Here is a 22,890-nt window from a genome sequence, read left to right as displayed (position 1 = left end):
ATTTAAAATTGCTTATTTCAAACAAGTGTGAACATTGAAATTCAGACTGCTGGGAAGAGAGCATTGTGTCTGGGGGGGCTATACCTGGTGCTAGTGTCAAGTCAGTTAAGGAGGATACAAGACTAAATCCTTTTCTGCTTATTAGTATGTAATTTAAGAATAGTAATAGATTGGCTTTAACTGTATTGGCGATTTTCTTTAGCCTGTTAGGTGTATTTCATGATTTTCTAAATCAGATTATAATTTGAGCATGAAAAAAATTCAGTACTTGATTTCCTGATGAGGCACACTCATAAAGCCTTAGGCTGCTAGTTGTTTATAAATACAGTGAAACCTAAATATAACAACTAATTTGGGCGAGGGGGTGTTGGTTAAAGCTGAAAGTCCATTATAAAGTAGGTTTTCTGAATGCATATGTTAAAAAATTGACAAATTAGTTAACCTGTTTTTATTTATGTAGACAGGTTTGTATAATTAAAATTAAGTATATATGAAAAGTTTAATTTCACAGGAAAGTTTGCTATATGTATTACTGTAATTTTAAATTTATACTGAGTAAGTCTAGTAAATGTGTTCATTTACCAGTCACCTCAAGTAAACAGAGGCACATGCTGGGGTGTGGCTTAGCGCACTTAAAACTGCTGCAGAATGCCACCCCACGAGACAACAGAACCAATTACTGCATGCTCAATGTGGTGTGATCACATGCTAATGATTCCCCAAACATTGTTTATGAGTGGTGACTCTTGGATTTAAATATGTAGACTATAGTTGTAGATATGTAATATTTACTTATAGTGGCAAAATTACTAGTTTTTTTTCCAACATATGTCCCATTTGCTAAAATTTGTTAAAAATAACAATGAATTAATTAAAAAAAATAACCTGTTAATTTAATTATCAGAAAATCTTGGTTAAAAGCATTTTAAAATTCACAGAGTGTTAATTTTTACATGACATATGGACCGGAAATTTTGTCCATTAAATCTGAAATCCGTTAAATTGACCTTCCTTGTACTTACTTAGCTGTATTCCACAAGTAGTTATTTTATGTAATTTTCATTTTCAATTGTTCTTTTCAAGATGTAATACAATAGATTTTAAATTTTTTAGATTTGTGTATTAGGAATAAACTGCAGTGACTGGAAGATATTGAAGCTATGATTTTTATATCAAGGCAAGGCTACATTTTGGATCTAGACAAGGCTATTTTGGTATATTTTTCCCCACGCTCTGTCTTTTCAGGTTGAATTACTGATTTCCCCCCCTTTGTTTTGTTTGTTGTGGTTTTGATGTTTTTTTTCCTTTCAGCTAAAGGAGCAGCCCAGTGGTTTTCAAGAAGTGCCAAAGTGCACTGACTGTCTCATGATGACTGGTGCCTCAGGGAGGGTCATGATTCCTGGATACAGGATCGACCTGATCCTAGATGTCACTTCAAGCAGTCAGATCGTGGGGAAAAGCCTTGTCTAATGGCTAGCCTTCCTCAAAAGTCTGATGCTAGTCATCTCGGAAGGCCTCAGAAAAGCCTTAAAGGTGAGCAGAGTAGAGTGTAGTTCTCTCTGGGGGCTGTGACTATTTGTTGGAGAGTATGATTCAACATAGAATGACATCCCTAACCTGACAAATCCAGGTTCAATTGGCAAATTAATTTATAAATTTGTTGGTGATGATCAGACCCCAACTTTTCAGTTATTAGAAACTGCCCTCCTAAACTTAAGATCTATTAAGGGAGGAATTTGGTATTTCCTGAGCCCTTCAGAACCTGAGATTACAAAACAGCCATCTTTGTAGCAGTTTGGATTTACATAGCTCATATTTTATTGCATTCAACTTGGAGAATATTAGAAGTGACTGCATCATTTAAATAACATTTTTAGCCCTATGAGAAATTCTTTAGAGATGTTTTGAGCAATTTGGTTTGGAAAAAGTTTAATTCCAGGCCCCTCTCTCTGTGCTTTAAGCACTCACAGAACCCACTTGTTCATATAATAAGCTTTATTGCTAAATTTTCAAGCTCTAAAACGTGTCCTAAGACCTATTAGGGTTTTTTTGTTTTTTTTTTAATGAGTCACTGATATTAGGAAAAACTAATATGAGCATGAACCATCCCCAGTGTATATACATTTTTATATTTAGAAATTATATATGTCACTGCTGTATTAATACTAGAAAACATGCAAAAAATGTTTAAAAAGATGAGGTAAAAAAAATTTATACAAAGGAAGTTCTGATATTTTCTTTCCTAGTACCATGCGGTGTGATGTATACTGGGGTTGGCAAACCTTTTTTAATGGGCCAGAGAGTAAATATTTTAGGCTTTCAGCCCATATGGTCTCTGTTGGAACTAGTGAATGCCACTGTAAGGCAAAAGTAGCTATAGACAATATTTTAAAAAAATGAATGTAGTTGTCTTCAATAAAGTTTTATTTGCCAAAACAAGCTGTGGCTGGATTTGGCTGGTGGGCCCTAGTTTGCTGACTCCCGGAGTATACCCTGTTTTGTAAGCCACTGAAATTGTGTTATTCTACTTTTGTTAGGTCTTTTTCACCAGCAGTTTTAGAGTGCATTTGATCTTTCTTAATGAACCGACTGAGCAGAATACAAGTAGTCAGAATGCATTCAGTTTAGTTGAACAAATACTTACGGGAACACCAGTGATTCAGACACAAGGTTAGATGCTGAGATCAGGAGTTTGAAAGACAGGTAAACAGTTATGGCTTGGTGTAAAAAGTAAAATGGTTACAGTACAAGCTGCTGAGAAAGTGAGGCTGGCACTGGGAAATGATGTCTCCTCTTGGACTTTGAAAGATTAATTCAGGTTTGTGATGTGGATGGATACAAAGGCATAAAGGTGATAAAAGAGAGCATGGGGGAACTGTATATACCTTGGTTCTGATAGTTGACAGAGTGTTCGAGAAAAGAAGCAGCAGGAAATGAGAGTGGACAGATTGGCATTGCCCACATGTATGCTCTTCCAAAGAACTTGAACTTTCCCTTACAGGTTGATGGTAATCAATGAAGAGGTAATAGTAGAAGGAGAAAGTGATCAGATAAAGATTTTAGAAATATGGTGGCAGTAGTGGGGAATATACAAGGAGTAGATTTTCTTTTTTTTTATCTTCCTTATAAATAAAAGAGGACACAATTGTGGGTTGTTTTATACCAGACATCAGGAATACTATTTAGCAATAAAAAGGAGTGAACTACTGATATGCTGCAACATGGATGAACCTCTAAAACACTGTGCTAAATGGAAAAGACCATGTATCATATGATGCGTGTTGTATGATGCCATTTTTATGGAATGTCGAAAAAGTAGATTAGTGGTTGCCAGGGAGTGGACTGGGGACTGGCCACAGTTGGGCAGGAGGGATCCTTTTGAGGTGTTGAAAATGTTCTAAAACTGGATGGTGGTGATGGTTATACAACTCTAAATTTACTAAAAATAACTGGATACTTTTTAAATGGGTAAATTTTAAGATAGGTAATAATACCTCAATAAACTTGTTAAAAAATTAGAAAGACCTCACCTTTGAAATTTGTTGGAGTAAAACTTTGTTAACGAAATTATTTCCATATTACTGATTGCCAAGTAATTGCTCTTTCCTCTGAACAGATATTAATCTTAAACTACTAGAATCCCCCCAAAAGTGTTTTTTGTTTTTTGTTTTTTTTTAAACTTAAAGGGTATATGTTTTAACCATAAAGTATAACTGTAGGAACTATCACAGTTACATCAAAGACTGAATCTGCTCTAAGTTATTGTCTGGCCCCTCAGGTTCCTTCTACTTTGTTGCTCTATCTTTGCTTTTATCTGAATGTTTGATAATTAGGTTTATAACATACCTAGTTCATCACTACAACTGAATTTCAGCCTGTGGGAAGGAGTAAGAATGTGAAAGGGCAGGAAAGTAAATTATTGCTAATAAGAGTTTAAAGTACTTCAGGTATCCTTGATATTGAAGCTACTCTGGTGCTTCCATTTCATATTGTCTTAAGTGGGAGAGATCAGGATGTATGGTTAATTACCTTCCTAAGACTTAAGTCTAGTAGTCCCACTGGAGTGTGTGTGTGTGTATGTGTGTGCACATGCACATCTTTTGTGTCCCATGGAAAAGATTGAGAATGATTATTCTTACCTGGATCTTTACATAGTCACTCTTAGAAAGAAGACGGGGTAGCATGGTAATAGTTTAAGTCACCAGACTCCAAATAAATGGCGTATGTATTCCAGAGTCTTTTCTTCCTTCCTTTTTTTTGCCACTAAGTATATGGTACTCAAAATTTGCATTAGTTTATATTTCTTCTGTTATTCTTTCATTTGTTTAGCCATAATTTATATACAATAAGATATAGTAATTTCAAGTATAAAAGTTGATGAGTTTTGACAAATGTAAACATCATGTAATTAACAGCACAGTAATGATATAAAATATATGTCATTCCAAAAAGGTTCTCTTATGCCCCTTTGGCATATCGCTGTACCCTGGAAACCACTTGATCTGCGATCTCTTTTCTCTCTCTTTCTCTCTCTCTCTCTTTCTCTCTCTCTCTGTGAGTGTGATTGTGTATGTGTGGTTTTGACTTGTCTAGAATTTTACATAAATGGATTATACAGTGTTAGTCTTTTGTGTCTGGCTTCTTTCACTTAGCATAATGCTTTTGAGATTCATTCATATTGTTACATATATCAGTAGTTTCTTTTTATTGAGTAATATTCTATTTATAGCTATACTACAATTTGCTAATCTATTCACTAGATATAATAATTATCCCTCCCCTTTTGACCATTATGGGTAAAACCACTGTGTACATTGGAATACAAGTCCTTTTGTGGATGTGTTTTCATTTCTTTTGGGCACAGTTGGTGACTCATAGGGTAGGCGTGTATCTAACTTTATATGAAACTGCCATACTATTTACTAAAGTGGCTGTACTATTTTGCATTCCCACCAGGAAGAGAGTTCTAGTTGCTCTACACTTGAATTTTTTCAGACTTTTAAGTTTTTGACAATATAGTGGGTGTGTAGTGGTATCTCATTTTGGTTTTAGTTTGCATTTCCTAATGGTTAATGATGTTGAACATTTTTCATGTGCTTGTATGCCGTCTATATATCTTTATTGGTGAAGTGAGTGTGAGTGTTTTGATATCTTGCCCATTTTTTTTGTTTTTTTAAAAATATATATATCTTTATTGATTTCAGAGAGAGAAAGGAAGAGGGAGAGAGAGAGATAGAAACATCAATGATGAATCATCATTGATTGGCTGCCTGCTGCACATCCCTGACTGGGGATCGAGACCGAAACTCGGGCATGTGCCCTGACCGGGAATTGAACCTTGATCTCCTGAATCCTAAGTTGATGCTCAACCGCTGAGCCACACCCAGCTAGGCTTGCCTGTTTTTTTTATTGGGTTGTTTGTCTTGTTATTACTGAGTTATAAAATCTTTTACATATTCTGGATACAAATCTTCTATTGGATGGATGTTTTCAAATATTTCCTCTGAGCCTTTTCATTTTTTACAGTGTCTTTTGAAGAGAAAATGTTTTTATTTTTTCTTCCACAGTTTGCTTTCTGTGTCCTGTATTAGAAATCTTTGCCTAAGCCAGTGTTACTAAGGTTTTTGTCCTGTATGTTCTTCAAGGAGTTTTATAGTATGAGTTCTTAATTTTAGGGTCATGATTCATTTAGAATTTTTATGTATGATGGGAAGAAAGTGTTGAGGTTCATTTAGTTAATACATCATTAACTAATTAATATCATTAACTAATTGTATCAGAACCATTTGTTGAAAAGATGACACGTTCCCCATTGGATTTTGTGGCATCTTTGTTGAAAGTTGGCCTCATATTTGTGTGTCTGTTTCTGGACTTTCTATTCTGTTTTGTTGATCTCTGTGTCGTCTCTTTCCCCCTCCAAATATATCTTTATTGATTTCACAGAGAGGAAGGGAGAAGGAAAGAGAGGGATAGAAACATCAATGATGAGAAGTCATTGATCCACTGCCTCTTGCACGCCCCCTACTGGGGATGGATCCTGAAACCTGGGCATGTGCCCTGACCAGGAATCCAACCACCATCTCCTGGATCATAGGGAGTTGTTCAACTGCTGAGCCATGCTAACCAGCCTCAGTGTCTGTCTTTTGACAATACAAAACTGTCTTGGCTTAGCTTTATAAGTTTTGGAGTCAATAAGTCTCCAACATTTTCTTTTTCAAAATTTTGTCTTTTCTAGATCCTTTTGAGTTTTCTTACAAATTTAGAATCAACTTCTTAATTTTTATAAGAAAGCCTTTTGAAATTTTGATTTGAATTATATTGAATCTATAAGCTAATTTGAATTTCAGTAAATTGGCATTTTACGCTATGATTATTCTGATAACATGTGTATGCTATATCTCAAATTTTTTATGTCTAATTTACCTCAGCAATATTTGTAGTTTTAATTGTATAACTTTTGTGTATATATTTAGATGCTATTGTAAGTCAGTCTTTTAACTTTCAAATTTCTGATTTGTTGCTGGTACATAGAAATACAGTTGATTTTTGTATTTTGACCTTGTATTCTATAACCTTCCTAATAATTCACCTATTATTAAGTAGCTTTTCCTAGATTTCCTGGGGTTTTTCTGTGTACAAAATCATGCTGTCTATGAATATAAATAGTTTTACTTCTTTGCTTCCAGTATTTGTCTGCTTTTGTTTCTTTTCTTAACATACCGGTAGAGGTGGTGAGAACTGACATCTTTGTCTTGTTTCTGATAATTGGAGGATGGGGTGGTGAGTGAAACCTTTTACTGTGTAAGTGTGATGTTAACTGTAGGTTTTTTGTATATTTTAAAGCTCAGATTGTGAAAATATTTCTTTGTTACCAGTTTACGGAGGTTGTTTTTTTTTAAAGCATGAATGGGTGTTAAATTTTGTTAAATGTTTTTTATGAATATGTTGACGATCAGATGATTTTTTTTTAAATCTTGTTAATATGGTAATATGGTGCATTACATTGATTTTTAATGTTTTTTGTTTTTTTTTAAAAATATATCTTTATTGATTTGAGAGAGAGGAAAGGAGAGGGAGAGAGAGAGATAGAAACATCAATAATGAGAGAGTCATTGATCAAGCCTGCAACTGGGCATGTGCCCTGACCGGGAAATCGAACCTTGATCACCTGGATCCCAGGTCGACGCTCAACCGCTGAGCCACGCCCGGCCGGGCTGATTTTTAATGTTAAGCCAACCTTGTTTATATATATCTGTATATCCTTGTTATATATTTTATAGATGAGGAAACTGATACACGGAAATGGTGATGTACATAAGCAGACATAGGAACCCAGAAAGCCACAATCTGAAATTATTTACTGTAAGGTCAAGTAGAGAAACAGATTTTAGAAGGGTAACAGTATGGGCACAGTGTAAACATTAGATGGGAATCCAGATGTGTAACATCAGTGTGGCACAGTGGGAGAATGTGAGTTTAAATCTTGTTTTTCCCCCCAGAATCTGCAGTAACTTGGGACAGTTTTATCAATCTCTTTGTGTCAAGGTTTCCTTACTCTTTCTACCCCTAAGTGAGAGAACTGTGTTTTTTTGGTTTTAAGAAATATTACCCATCCATCCCCTACCCTCTGTAGCATTTCTGAAATCAGGAGAAATTAGGTAGCTTTCCACCAGGAAATAACCTGTGATGGACTTGTGTCTGGTACTGCCTGTGTCATTGTTTGCTTAGGTGTAGGTGAGATCATTTAGTTCTCACTGGGACTAAATTATTTGCTTTTCTAGCAGCTTATATTGGGTGAAGTTTTTATATTTTACTTAAGAGTTAAAATGTTCAGTTTAAATAGCATGAACATTTGGTTAATAATTACGTTTACAGGCACACTAGTAATAAAAGCAAGACTTCCTATTCTCATTACCTTTCTACAGAGGCTTTTAATTTTGTTCATTTCTCCCCCATTGATTTTTAGAGAGAGTGGAAGGGGAGGGAGAGAGGGAGAGAAGGGTGCTATATTAAATTGATACACTTTAGGATCTAAGTTACAGGTAATAGTTGTGTTGAAGGATTAAACAGGATGATTCGATGTAGGATATCTAATTGAAACCCTTAACTCTCTACCTGATTTGGATCAGAATTTGGTAAGAACAAGAAGTGTAAGCTTTTTTCTCTCCCTGCTTCTTTAAATTATCAAGAAAAGGTTATTGCTATTTTTTTATGGGCTATATAATCTGTTTCCAGAAGATAGGGACATACATAACACACTGTAGAAAGTTTGTTGATATGTTTTTGTGCTTGGAAGCATTAAGTACTCTCAGTTACTTAGAAAATAATGGCCCTCAAAACGATTCACAAAGCTTTTACTATATTTTTATTTTTTAAGTTTCTTTACCAACATGCTTTAAATTAACTTTCTGACCTAATACTTTATAATTTATTTTAGTTTACATGTTTTATATTAGATTCTGAATAATTTGAATATTATTTAACAGTTATGTGTAGTTATACATTAAAACTGAAACGTACTTTTGAGAAAAAAATATTCTTTAGTATGTATGTATTTGAAACTTAGTTTTGTAGTTTTTTGGGTTTTTTTTTAAACAACTTCATATATTATAGTACCTTGTTATCATTTTGAACATGTTAAATCATCACTGTATCACTAGAGGTAGAGAAAGTGTCAGGGCCTTAGGACACATATACAGTAAACCCTTTATTTGGGGGGCCTCAATTTAATGGACTTGGGATTGGGATTTAATGGACAAAATTTCCGGCCAAGCCTGGCTAGCATGGCTCAGTGGACCTGTGAACCAGGAGGTCCCAGTTCAATTCCTGGTCGGGGCACATATCCGGGTTGCGGGCTCTGTCCAGGTGGGGGACGTGATCAATGACTCTCTCTTATCATTGATGTTTCTGTCTCTTCCTCTCCCTCTCTGAAATCAGTAAAAACACTAAAAAAAAAAATTAAAAAAAATTCAGTCCATATGATATATGTAAAAATTAACACCTTGTTAATTTTAAAATACTTTTACCAAGATTTGCTTATAATTAAATTACAGGTTATTTTTGTTATTAACTCACTGTTATTTTTAACAAATTTTGGAGAATAGACCATATGTTGGAAAAGCACTGTAGTAATTTCACCAACTTAAATATATATTACATATCTACAACTGCAGTTTACATATTTAAATCCAAGAGTCACTGCTCATAAACAGTGTTTGGGGAATGATTAGCACATGATCACACTACATTGCGTGCACGTGGTAATTGGTTCTGTTGTCCAGTGGTGTGACTTTCTGCAGCAATTTTAGTGTGTGCTGGTCCATGTTCCTACATGCGCTAAGCCACGCCCCAGCTGTGTGTACTTGTTTACTCGAGGGGACTGGTGAATGCATGCATTTGCTAAACCTAATCAGTATAAATTTAAAATTACTGTAATACATATGGAAAGCTTTTCTGTGAAATTAAACTTTTCATACATACTTAATTTTAATTACACAAACGTGCCTGTGTAAGTAAAAACAGGTAAACTAATTTGTCAATATTTTGACATGCATTCAGAAAACCTACTTTAGTATATAATGGACTTTTGGCTTTAACGGACACCCCGTTCCCCAAATTAGTCCATTACATTGAGGTTTTACTGTACTATATTTTTTCCTTCATAATGGTCTTTGGTATTAGTCCCTTGCTTTTATTAATGTTTCTTCTTTTCATCCTTATTCGTTTAGCCATCAATTACACTGGTGATTTTTTTTAAAGGATTACATTAGCTCCCTAAATTGTAATAGTTTCCTTCAATCTGTCATAAGATAGCAGTAATTATCCTTTTTTTTGTCCTGTTTGTTTTAATTTGTCTTTATTGTTGAAAGTATTACAGATGCCCCTTCCCCCCCCACTGATCCTTACCTCCCTGTACCCCACCCCCACTGCGCCTCCAAGCCTTCACCACATTATTGTCTGTGTCCATGGGTTATGCATGTAAAGTCTTAGGTTAATCTATCCCCACCCCACCCATACCCCTGTCTTATCTCAGAGATTCATCAGTCTGTTCCATGCTTTTATGTCTCTGGATCTATTTTGTTCATTAGTTTATTTTGTTCATTAGATTTCTACACATGAGTAAGATCATGTGATACTTGTCTTTCTCTGACTGGCTTATTTTGCTTAGCATAATATTCTCCAGGTCCAACCATGCAGTCTCAAGGGGTAAGGATCCTTCTTTTTTCCAGCTGCATAGTATTCCATGGTGTAAATGTCTGAGAAGATGCTTAATACGTCTTCAGTCTTCTTGACCTCGTAGAGACTTGTTTTCTGTCCTAACGTGTAGTCTCTCTTTGAGAATGCCCCATGTGCCCTGTTTCCTTGTTGATTTTTTTTGGCTAGAGGATCTATCCAGTAAAATCAGTGGAGTGTTAAAGTTCTCTACTATGACTGCATTGTTGTCGATCTCTCCCTTAAAGCCCTCCAGAAGTTTTTTTCCTTGGCCTGTGTGAGTCTTTTGTTCTGAGGTCGTCTCCTGTAGACAACATATATTTGGGTCATGTTTTCTTATCCATTCAGATACCCTATGTCTTTTGATTGGAGCATTTAATTGATTTACATTTAAGGTTGTTATTGATAGGTACTTAATTATTGCCATTTTATTCTTTATGCCTATGCTTCTCTCTCTCTCTGTTTCTTATTATTACAGCAGTTCCTTTAACATTTCTTGTAAAGCTGGTTTGGTGGTGATAAACTCCTTTAGCCTTTTTTTTAATCTGGGAAGCTCCTTATTTCACCGTCTGTTTTGAATGATAGCCTTGCTGGATAGAGTATTGGTTTCAGATCCTTGCTTTTCATGACCTTGAATACTTCATGCCATTCTATTCTGGCCTGTAGAGTTTCTGATGAGAAATCAGCTGACAGCCTTATGGGAGCTGCTTTTTGGATAACAGATTGCTTTTCTCCTGCAGCCTTTCAGATTCTCTTTGTCTTGAATTTTTGGCATTTTAATTATGATGTGTCTGGGTGGGGGCCTCTTTGGATTATTCTTGCTTGGAACTCTCTGTACCTCCTGGACTTATGTTACTTTTTCCTTCATCAGGTTAGGAAAGTTTTCTGCCATTATTTCTTCAAACAGGTTCTCTAAACCTTGTTCACTTTCTTCCCCTTCTGGCATTTCTATGATGCAAATATTGTTACATTTCATTTCCCACAGGTCCCTTAAACTATCCTGTTTTTTAATTGTTTTTTGTTTTTGGTTCTCTGATTGAGTCATTTTTCTATTCTGTCTTCTAATTGGCTGATCTGATCCTTAGCTTCCTCTAATCTACTGTTTATTCCTTCCAGTGTATTTTTTATTTTTACTACGTCATTAATTTCCTTCATAGTTTCCATATCTTTTCTCATGCTGTTGAGCATCTGTATGGTCAGAATTCTGAACTCTCTATCTGATAGATTGCTTATCTCCATTTCCTTTAGCTATTCTTCTAGAGAATTCTCTTGTTCTTTCATTTGGGACTTGTTTTTCTGTCTCCTCATTGTGACTGCCTGTTTGGGTCTGTTTCTTTGTATTAGCTAGATCTGTTAGAACTCTCTGTCTTTTGGATGGTTTCTGGTGCAGGCCAACATCAGACTCTGTGACTGGCCTTGAGAACCCCTGTTTGAAGGTTTCTGCAGTCCACAGCTTGTGGCTCCCTCTGCTGGGGCTGGATGCCTTTGGAAAGGACCAAGATGCACACCAAGATCTGCTTTTCCAAGCACTGGGTCCAGAAGCAGATAGGGGAAAGATGCAAAACACCCAGAGGCTGATTGTTAATCATAGTCTCTTAATGAGCCTTAGGCTGTAGACCACAGCAAAGCATAAACTCCACAAGGTGGGGCGAGAGATTTTCAACAAGTGGGGCAATTGCTTCCACCCCAGGCAAAAGCTGTCTGGATGGCAAATGTCTACCTGAGAAAGATGTCCTCTGCCATATGGGGGAATGACTCAGCACAGGAATCTAGACATGTGCCTTCCGAGCTCTGTCTCCAGAGTCCACAAGCCTGGATTCTCCTCACACTGCTCTAGTCCACTCTGTCCTTCCTCTGCCGGATCCCAAGGTGAGTGGCTGCCCTTGAAGATGATGCCTGCATTTCTAGCTGTTTCTCCCTGGCAGACAGAAACCTGACTGCTTTTCACAGCCATATGTTATGTGGGTACCTTTCTCAGTTCTGATGCTCTGGGCTGGGAGGCCAGCTTGGAGTTTAGACACCAGAGTTCTCAGTAAGAACCCCTGTCAGCTGAGATATCCCTTCAGAATTTCAGTTGCTGCCTGTGGGAGCTGGGCCAGCCCTCTTGTGCCTCTGCACTTCCTACCAGTCTCTATGCAGTCTCCACTTTATGTCCTTTGTTATAAGGGTTCTCGCCAGCTAGTCTTAAGTTCATTATTTAGGATGGTTTTTCTATATTTTGGTTGTAATTCCAGTTTGGTCCTGGGAGAATGTCAGTGTAGCTTCCACTTAATCTGCCTCTGTCTTTGATCTGGCAATAAGTATTCTAAAGCATATCACTTGAGTGTATTTTTCTACTGTTCATACTGTTTCATTGCTTTCCATTGTCCACTAGATTCCTTAGTATCCTTCACAACCTATTCAGTCATCTTATTTATCCATCTATTCATTTATTTATTTAGGTATATTTAATCGAGTTACTTTTATGAACCAGCTACTGTATTACGCTCTGAGATCAAATGGTGAGTGAAAACAAGCATAGCTCTGCCTCTATGGGTCTAGTTTTCATAAGACAAACGTTAATAAAAACACATAGATTTAAGTGAAATTGCAGTTGTTATAAATCCAACAAAAGGGAGGAATATGTGCTATGAGAACTTACAATATAGGTTCACTACATTTAGTCAAGGACATCATGGAAACCTAAGATCTAAAGAGATGAGTAGGATTTACTACACAAAAAGTGAAATGGTGGTCATACCAGGCAGAGAGAATATACAAAGGGTTTTTCCCCCAAAGGAAGTATGCTTGAGAAAGGGATTGGGAGAAGTCTACTGTGACTTGGACATAAAGGAGGAATTATTGTAAAAAATAGAAAAGAAGGTTGGTTGGGCTTGACACCACACAGGGGCTCTGAGGTCATGCTAAGTAATGTTATTAATATAAAAGGAAGGGTTTTATTTGGAGAAAGACAGGTGGATATTGGAACACCAGTTAGGCATTGTTTTATGGTCAAGGAGGCTGTTGATGGTAGAAGAGATAGAAAGAAGCAAGTTTTAAGAGAGATTTAGAAGGTTAAATCAGATTTGCTGACATTTTCGGGGTATAAGGAAAAAGAAGATGGTTTCTTGTAAAACTGGATAGATTATGGTGCCATTTGCTAAGCTGGGAAATGTTTAAACAGTACCATTTTAGATGGAGGAAAATTGTTAGTTCAGTTTTAAATACGTTAGTTTGAGGCACCTTAGAGCCATTCAAAAGGGAATACCAAGTAGGCAGAAGATAATTTGACACTGGGAAGAAAGATCTAGGCTGGACATTTAAAATTTTAAAATACTATCTGAGTATAGATAATAATCGAAGCTGTGTGTAGGTGGGATGACAGTTTAACATTAGAGCATAAATTGGCCAAGGCTTAAGACAGCCTTGCTGATCTGCAGCACTTAATGGCTAGGTATTGCAGGTTGAGGGTTGGGGTGAAAGACAGAGAGGTGCAGCCAGAGAAGAGGAGGAAGACCATGAAAATAGTTCATTGTGAAAGCCAAATGAAGAATGTATTTTTATAAATGGTACATAGTTTTGAATGCTGCTGGTAAGCGAAATCTGAAAAATCTCTACTCATTGTTATGACTCCTTTAGTTATCTGTTAACAAATCATCCTAAATCTTACTGCTTAAAACAATAACAGTTTATTATTTCTCAAGATTCTGTGCATTGGCTTCATTCATTTGGTGGCTTAGCTGAGGCTGGAACATCCAAGATGACCTTATTTATTTGTCTGGGCATTGGTGTTCACTGTTGCCTGGGCACTTGCTTCTTGTCCCTGTGAGTTCTGTCTCTCCATGTGATCTGTCATCAGTCAGTAGTCTAGTTCAAGCTTCTTTACATGGCAGCTGGCTCCTAAGGGGGGATGACAACAAAGCTGCGAGGCCTGTGTTAAGAGTTAGTCCTGGAACACTTTACCACACTGTCATCTACCACAAAGACCAAAAAAAAAGATCATTGATAACTTACAGTGGGAGTTATTTTAGTGGCGTGAAGGAAATGACTAGCAGATGAAGAAAAAGTCATTGTCATTCCTCTATATTTTCTCTAAACTTGACCCAGAGTAGGCTATTAATTTTCTGAATGTTTTCAGTTTCTTTCCTTATGTGCTCCCTTTTCCTGAATGTTATTCCTCTATTTCCCCGTATTAAAATCTTACCCATTCTTAAAGCCTTTCTTAAAATATTCAGTTTCTTTTCTTTATACTTTATCCTCCAGCAGTCTTGAATTTTAATTTAGTTTTTTGTCCCAGTGTTTGTTTTTTATGGTTATTTCTTGCTGCTTATGTTTCTGATCATGATCTTCACTCTGTATATTCCCTCAAATCAGCAGAAGTTTCTAGATTGTCGGTAAATTTTTCATTTTTCAAACTTAGTTGCTGCTTTCTCTGTGTCTTCCCTGATTCATCCTCCAGATAATCACTTATTCCTCTGTACCGCATACATACTTTTATCTTTGTCCATATCATAACATATTACAATTATTTATTTATGTGTTCTTGAAGGTAGGAAATTACAAAATCTCATGTGTCGCCTTTCATTAAATAATTCCTGTTACAACTTGATTTATTATCCCCATTCTTATTTTTTAAAAAGGACTCACCTGATAACAATTAAAAATTGAATATTAATAATGACTAATTACTTCTTTGATACTGTGCCAAATTCATTGGTATTAGCCAGTGCATTAAACTGTAAAGAAAAATGATGGTTTGGTATGTGAGGTAAAAAAAAATTTGCAAGAAATATATGGTTATGTTCTTTTTGTTTGTTTTTGTTTATTTTAAAATATATCTTTATTGATTTCAGAGAGAGGGAAGGAGAGGGAGAGAGAGAGATAGAAACATCAATGATGAGAGAGTCATTGATCGGCTGCCTAGCCCGCAACCTGGGCATGTAGCCTGACCGGGAATCGAATCCCGGTCGCCTGGATCCTAGGTCCACACTCAACCGCTGAGCCACGCCTGACTGGACATATGGTTATGTTCTTTATAATTCTGAATAAAGGAAGAGTTTATGAGGTTATGTTCTGTGTTGGTCTCAGTGGAAGCATTACATTTCCTTTTCTGAACTGGTAATATCAATAAAATTAATCATTTTAAATAATAATGTAGAGAAACCTCAGTTGTATTCAAGTAAAAGTAAAACTTTGTTAGTATAAACAATAATTTTCTTTGCTTATTAGTCCATTTAGATTGACGCTTTGCCAAGTATAATCTTATGAAAACCCAAATGAAGACCAATAATATCATGGTTATGGGAAAATTATTGTATTATTGAATTACACATGATTTATCCAATTCTTAAACTTCTCAGTCTTCCTTAGATGCTCTAAACTTGATTATATAGCAGGGGTTATGTGAGCATGTGTTCTTCAAATAGATATCTCCTGACATACAGTCTTGTACTTGTTTCTAAAACAGGGATAATAACGGCACCTACCTTATTGGTTATAAATATATTAAAAGATCATAGAAAGGTTCTTGGCACATAGTAAGCACTCAGTATGCTTGCTATAATTGGTTTGTTTTTATTGTTGTTATTACCCATACTAGAGAATGGGAAGAGACCAACAAAAGGGAGAAAGGTGTATGGCTACCTCTTCCCATTGGATGAAAGAGTAACTAGTGGGAAAGCATAGGACTGTGCTTTATAAAAACAAATAGGCAATCTAAAATGTTAATAATATATTAAGTAGTGGCTTAAAATTACTAAATTGATTCAGAAGTCAGTGATTTAAAATTTTTTTCCCTAAAAGTGGTCATTAAAGTTTCTTTCCATTTAATAGAATAGAATTTTTTTTTAATGGTTGTTGTTTTGTTAATCCTCACCTGAGGATATATTTTTCTGCTGATGTTTAGAGAGAGTGAAAGGGAGAGAGGGAGGGAGGGAGGGGGAGAGAGAAAGAGAGACTGACAGAAAAAAACATCGATGTGAGAGAGACATGGATTGGTTGCCTCCCGACCTGCAACCCAGGTATGGGCTCTTGGCTAGGAATGGAACACTTGACCTCTCTAACCACTGAGCGAGGGCAAATTAGTTTTTTTAAAAAAATCTCAACACTTGATTTTAAAAAATGCAGATTACGGCTTCACTAAAGGTTAGACATTGTTTAAGAGCACAGAATCAGAGGCCAGATTACCTGGGTTTCAATTCTGTCTCCTTACCATTTACTATGTACCTTCCAGTAAGTTACTGAACTGTCCCTGCCTCAGTTTTTATCATTTATAAGTAGGAATTATAATAGTACCTGTGGAATAAGTGAATTCATGTATATAGAGGGTTTAGAACATTGTCTGCCACATAATAGTATGTGGTTGTTGTTCATGACTAATTTTTTAGCATTATTAGTTTAGACACTTAAATTTGAGTACTCTTATACTAAAGTTTCTTGTAATTAAGTTTCAGAAAACAGCTTTTATAAAACTATTTTCCGGTCAGCTGTTCAGAAATAAAAGTTTTGATAGCCAGAACTGTGTTTAAAATAAATAAATAAATAATAAATAAATAAATAAATAAATGTTTTTATTGATTTTAGGGAGCAGGGGAGAGAAACAAACATTGATTGGTTGCCATCCCCACTGGGGTCTGAACCATAAAAAGGCATATACCCTGACCAGGAATTGAACCAGCGACCTTTTGGTTCACAGGGCGGTGCTCAACTAACTGAGCCACACTGAACAGGGCACCAGTACTGTGATTTTCCTTTTTCTTCTTTCTGTTGGTTAGCTTATCCTTAAACACATCTCTAAAACAGATTCCTTTAGGAATATGATACCTTTCCTTAGAACTCTTTAAGTAGTAGGACCATATTTTATTATGCATTTTTGAATCTCCAGAACCTCAATATGCCTAATATTTGGTAGGTGCATTAAAAAAATGAGTGGAAGCAGGCATAATTTTCAAGGAATAGTCTAACCTCTTACAGTATATTTTAATAGCTATTCAAGTAGAACTTTGTTAGAGTCCTTATAAATGTCTGAGTTTTGGGGTTAGTTTTATATCTGATTTATCTTTCACTGAGCTGAGATGTGTATGAAATTTTCTTCAATTTTGTATAAAATAATGACTGTCATAAAAGAGGTATAGATAACTATTTGTATAATATACTGGCTTTTGACAGTTTTTTCCATGTTAATACTATTTGGATAAGAATAATTGATAAAAAATTTCTACCATATTTGCCTTACATACAATTAATTGTATGTTGTAGATTTTTAAAAATTTAAATGGAACAGAACATTGCAGATAGTGAAGGTTTAGTTCCCTTTGTTCCTCTACTCAGTTTTACGTCTGTCCCTTTTCCTCATCCCAGAAGCAATAATTATCAGAATTTGGTGTGTAGCATTCCATTTCATATTTTACTACGTGTATATATTATACATGTATAAAACTACACACCCGGCCAGAGTGGCTCAGCGGTTGAGCATCGACCTATGATCCAGGAGATCAAGGTTCAGTTCCCCATCAGGGCTCATGCCTGGGTTGCGGGCTCGATCCCCACTAGGGGGAGTGCAGGAGGCAGCCAATCAATGACTCTTTCATCTCTGATGTTTCTATCTCTCTTTCCCTCTTCCTTCCTCTCTCTGAAATCAATAAAAAAAATATTAAAAAATAAATAAAACTACACTAAGTAATTATTTCATAGTACTTATAGATGCTAGTCTATGTGTACCATTTTGCCTTGTGCCTTCTTTTCAGTTTCATATTGGTTTTGATCCAGAAATAGAGTCACACTTATATAGTCAACCAATTGAAGAAAAATGTGATAATCCAGAGCAGCAGAGGAAGGATGGTCTTTTCAAAATATGGGTCTATGTCTCTGCCCTTGCCCTTGTGGGCAGAGTGTCATTCCGTACACCAAAAGATCGAGAGTTCGATTCCTGGTCAGGACACATGCCCTGGGTTCAATCCCCGGTTGGGGTGAGTACAGGAGGCAACTGATTGATGTTTCTCTCTCTCCCTCTCCCTACTTCTCTCTCTAAAATCAATAAAAACATATCCTTGGGTGAGGATTAAAAAAACAACCAAAACACAAAAATCAGGGCTATATGAATTGAGTATTCATTAGAGAAAAAAATCTACCTTCACCCCTGCCTCATATCATATAATAAACACAATTCTGAATACATTTCAGGTTTAAATGTAACTGGTATATTCAGAAGAATGTAGAACATTTTCATGGTCTTAGAGGACACAAAAAATACTAATCATGAAAGGAAAGATATATTATGATAAATTCTATTTATCAAAAGGTACCACTAAAATAATGAAAGGCCACAAATTCTATTTATCAAAAGGTACCACTAAAATAATGAAAGGTCACAGTGGGAGAAGACATTTGTAATACCTATATCCAACAAACGACTCATCTGGAATATATTAATAATCCTTCAAATCAATAAGAAAAAGGTAACTCAAGTTTTTAAAAAGTAGGCAGAAATTAATAGGCACTTCACAAAAGAGCACAGAAAAATGGCCAAGAAATGTATGAAAGGTGTCCAGCTTCCATAGACTTCAGGGAAATTCAAATTCCACTGGGGCAACACTACACCCCCCCCCCACAATGGCCAAAATGAAAAAGACAGCCAAACTAAGTGTTGGCAAAGGAGATACGGAATAACTGGTATTCTTGGACGCTGCTGGTTGGAGTATGAATTGGTACAACCACTTTGGAAAACTGGCAGTATGTAATAAAAGTAAATATATTTATACACTATGAACCCAGCAGTAATGCTTCTGGGTGTAGCCCAACAGAAATGCATATATATGTTTTCTGTAAAGAACTATAATTTCATAGTTCTATTCATAATATAACTGAACTAGAAACAACCCAAATGCCTATCAACAACAAAAAAGAATGAATTATAGTATATTCCCCTCGCCCCTGCCCCACATGTGCTATATGGCAATGCAAATGAATAACCTACACTTGTATGCAACAGTATGGATGAATCTCACCCTGTAATATTGAATGAAAGAAGTCATAAACCAAAGAGACCAAACTCTGTAATTCCATTTATATAAAGTTCAAAATCAGGCAAAACTACTCATTTGGAAAAGGAGTAGTAACTGGAGGGGCCATAAATTTGTAAGGTTTTGTTTCTCGATTATAAGTACTAGTTACACAAGGGCATTCAACTTGTGAAAATTCATCAAGCTATATATTCATGATTTATATTCTTTTATGTATAATGTGTAGATGTTTTTATGTTATAATATCCAAAAAATACTGCTTTGATACCGATCCATGTTGGATTTTAGGAATCTAGTTTATTCATTTCAACTCTGGTTTATGAACAGACCACAGTTTATTTATTGATTCCCTTATTGGACTTTTAGGTTTCCATTTTTCCTCTTTTAAAATAATGCTGTGGACAGTATTCTTTTACATGACTTATTGTGAAAATATATGAGAGTTTCTGTGTAACTAGAGGTGACATTGCTGGGCCCTAGGGTATGATCATCTTTAGCTAACCAAACATTATCAAATTGTTCTCCAAAATGCCCGCATGTAGTCGTGATGAGCGTTCCCATTGCTACGTATACTTATCATCACTTGATATTTTCAAACGTTTAAATTTTGCTAATATGATGGGTGTGAAATGGTATCTTTGATATTTTAATTTGCATTACCTTATGTTAGTGTATTCAAGCATCTTTTCACATATTTATAGGCCGTATGAATTTTCTTGGGTATTTTTTTGTGTGCCCATTTTTCACCTTTGGGAATTATCTATTCATTTTAATGCTCATTTTCCTAATGGTTAATTTTATATTTTTCTTAAAATTTATGATTTATGTGCAGTTTGCTTTAATTCTCAAAGTCCATGTATTTAGAGAGACCTTTCTGTGATTTTAAGACATTGCTAGGATTTCAACTGTAGACTTTAGATTTGGAGTAATTGAACCCTTCTAAGGATATTTTCTTCCATGCTTTTGATACTTTTCCTGTCCTTGTTTGACTACTATCATTCCTTCCTCTTTTACTAGCACCTTTTAGCTATAGGGGATTTTCCCCTTTCCTCTCCAATGATTACAGAGGGTGGTGATATGGGAATAGGAAATAATAAAAAAATAGAAAAATGAATAAAATTTGACAGATTTATAAAATTGATAGCTATGTGTAAAATATGCTTATGACCCTTCTTGTTTTTTTTGTTTATTTTACTTGAAATACATTCTATATCTTTCATTGTACAGCCAAAGGCCAATTATTTCATTGTATATTGTCTCCCTTGTAGACATTCATCATTACCTGATTAGTTGTTTGTGTATGTGTATATAGTATGGGGTCTGTCATTATTCTGTCCATCACTTATATATGAGGTCTGTGCATTGCTATTATGCACTGGATTCTTGAGCTAGTTACACAAATCCATTACATCTCAGAGCATTGCATTAACAGTTGAAACTGTTTTCTGCCAGTGTCACTGGTGCGTTGATGTTTCTGTGATTTTGAGAAAATTAAAAAGCACCTAATAGTTGTACAAAGGTGGTTAGTCTGGAGTAAAAGGCTTTTTTATGTTCTGGCAGGGTGAGGTTGGAGTTCCTGAGCTGTTTTGCAAGTGTCACAGAGCCTTTGAGGTTAGAGACCCTTCCTCAGAGAACCTCGTGGCTCAGATTTCTGACAACATTCCTTCCTATTGCCTCTGAATTCTGCCTTCAGTAGGGTCAGTGCCAGAGGAAAAGCTCATGACTCCTGTCCATTGTCACAAAATCTTGGCTGATTTTGATAAAGGAATCATATTCTCTTGGCATTGAATCTTTTGGGGAGAGATGCCAGGTTTGCAGTGCTCTACTAGGAACTGTCCTTAGAATAGAATCTGATTTTCTTTTAATGGTTTGATGTAAGTCAATGAGGAAACTTGAGTCTTAAGTTGGTGTAGAATGACTTCAATCCATAATTAATTAAGTTCAGAAATCTTCTTTGAGGTGAGAAATAGAAACTCTGTAAGCAATACAAGTATGTCTTTATGAAGAAAGTAGCATAAACTCTGGCAATTAATTTGGAAGTGATACTTTTAAAATGTGTTCTATATAGTTTGAAGAGAACTCCAATATTTGTATAAGTTCCCTAGTATGCTGATTCTGGGCTTTATTTTTAATTTGAGAAATTTTATAAGTGATAATAAGGACTTTTGTTTCCCTAAGCACCATATCATCGTCACACTGAAAATATTGTTAATAATTTCAGTAACATATTTTAAAATTTCCCAATTGTCACAAAAATCTTTGCTTTTGATTTTTTTGGCTTTTATTCTAGAACAATTCCATCAACCTTCCTCACTTCCCACTCTACATTTTCATGCCATTAATTTATTGGAAGAACTAGGTCATCTGTCTTGTGGAATGTCTCCCATTCTGGATTTGACTGCTCCCTTGTGGAGGTGTTAAACTTGATTCTCCTATGTTTCCAGTACTCCTGGTAAACTGGCAGTTAGGACTTGGTTAGATGCAGGTTCAACCTTTTTCCTTTTATTTTTTTTTTCTTCCTTTTTTTCCTTTCTTTCCCTCTTCCATTTTGTGTTTTACGACCTATTGCATTACACCCTGAGACATGTACTGTCTACTTCTTCCCATTTAGTTTTTGCTAAGATTGATGTGTGGATTCTCTACTCTGTTGGTACAGAGGTGCCCCTTAGAATCACTTTAAAGCATTTTAAAATTCTTAAGAATTTTCGATTCTGATTTAGCAGGTCTGATGGGGATGGGGAGAAATATAAAAAAAAAAACACATGCAAAGAGGGCATAAAGGGGATAAATGGGGGGGGGACATGCAAAAAACCCCTCTATTTTTACTCAGATGTGGTAAGAATCATTGCCTTTAATAACATTTAATATGTTTAGAGTGATAAAATTTACTTTTATTCAAATACTTGGGAATGTGTATTTTGTATAAAATGAAGCATATTTAAATTGTTAACTGTGGAGATGTTTGAGGCTGCTGTGGTGTAGTAGAAAAAGTACAGACTTATACCCAAAAGGCCAAAATCATTTTTCTCTGACTCATTTTTTTAAAATCTAGAAAATAGGGATAAAAATAGTTGTTTTAATGATGAAATGAAATGATTTATTTAGAAACAGTCCAGCACTTGGTGGTTAGTGGAATTAAAATCTGAAAAGCATTACAGTAATAGATTTTTTCAGTTGAGATCTTGAGAGAAGAGCTAAAGAAAATTGAAATAACAGTATCTCATGTGCTATTTTAGTTATATCTGCATACACTTTTGTTTTTGAGCTTGTTTTTTGAGTGTTAGGAGACTCATGATGTGGTCTTAATACAAGTGTAATTAATGTGGCCTTTTGGGAAAAGTAGCGTGTGGAAATCTTATTGTTTTTTCCCCCCCTTACTTTCAGCTCCATTTACCTCTTAATTCTCCTTTGCCTGGAAGTGAATTGACCAAGGAACCTTTTCGTTGGGATCAGAGACTCTTTGCATTAGTGTTGCGGTTGCCTGGCACCATGTCAGTAGAATCAGAACAGTTGACAGGTGTGCCTTTAGATGACTCTGCAATCACACCAATGTGTGAAGTGACAGGCGGTAAGTTTTTTGCTGGCAGTAATTCAGTGACTTAAAGCAGAGTTTACCTGAATGTTTTAAAATGTACATTTTAAAAACTGCATGTTTCTTTTTGTTTAACAACTTATAATA

General features: G+C 35.6%; 1 protein-coding gene across 1 annotated transcript in view; it reads left to right on the top strand.

Moving 5' to 3' along the window:
- The window catches only part of INTS6 (integrator complex subunit 6), an 84,217-nt gene that overhangs the window by 26,555 nt on the left and 34,772 nt on the right, over window positions 1-22,890 (top strand). Inside the window, exon 5 of the mRNA XM_016213830.2 lies at window positions 22,596-22,779. Within this exon, the coding sequence (XP_016069316.2) occupies window positions 22,596-22,779 (184 nt within the window). The remainder of the gene's footprint in view (window positions 1-22,595; window positions 22,780-22,890) is intronic.

The sequence above is a fragment of the Miniopterus natalensis genome, chromosome 2, assembly GCF_054644295.1.
Source record: "Miniopterus natalensis isolate mMinNat1 chromosome 2, mMinNat1.hap1, whole genome shotgun sequence".
Taxonomy (NCBI): domain Eukaryota; kingdom Metazoa; phylum Chordata; class Mammalia; order Chiroptera; family Miniopteridae; genus Miniopterus; species Miniopterus natalensis.
Note: the sequence above shows the minus strand (reverse complement) of the source record. Positions and strands in the feature narration are given on the sequence as shown.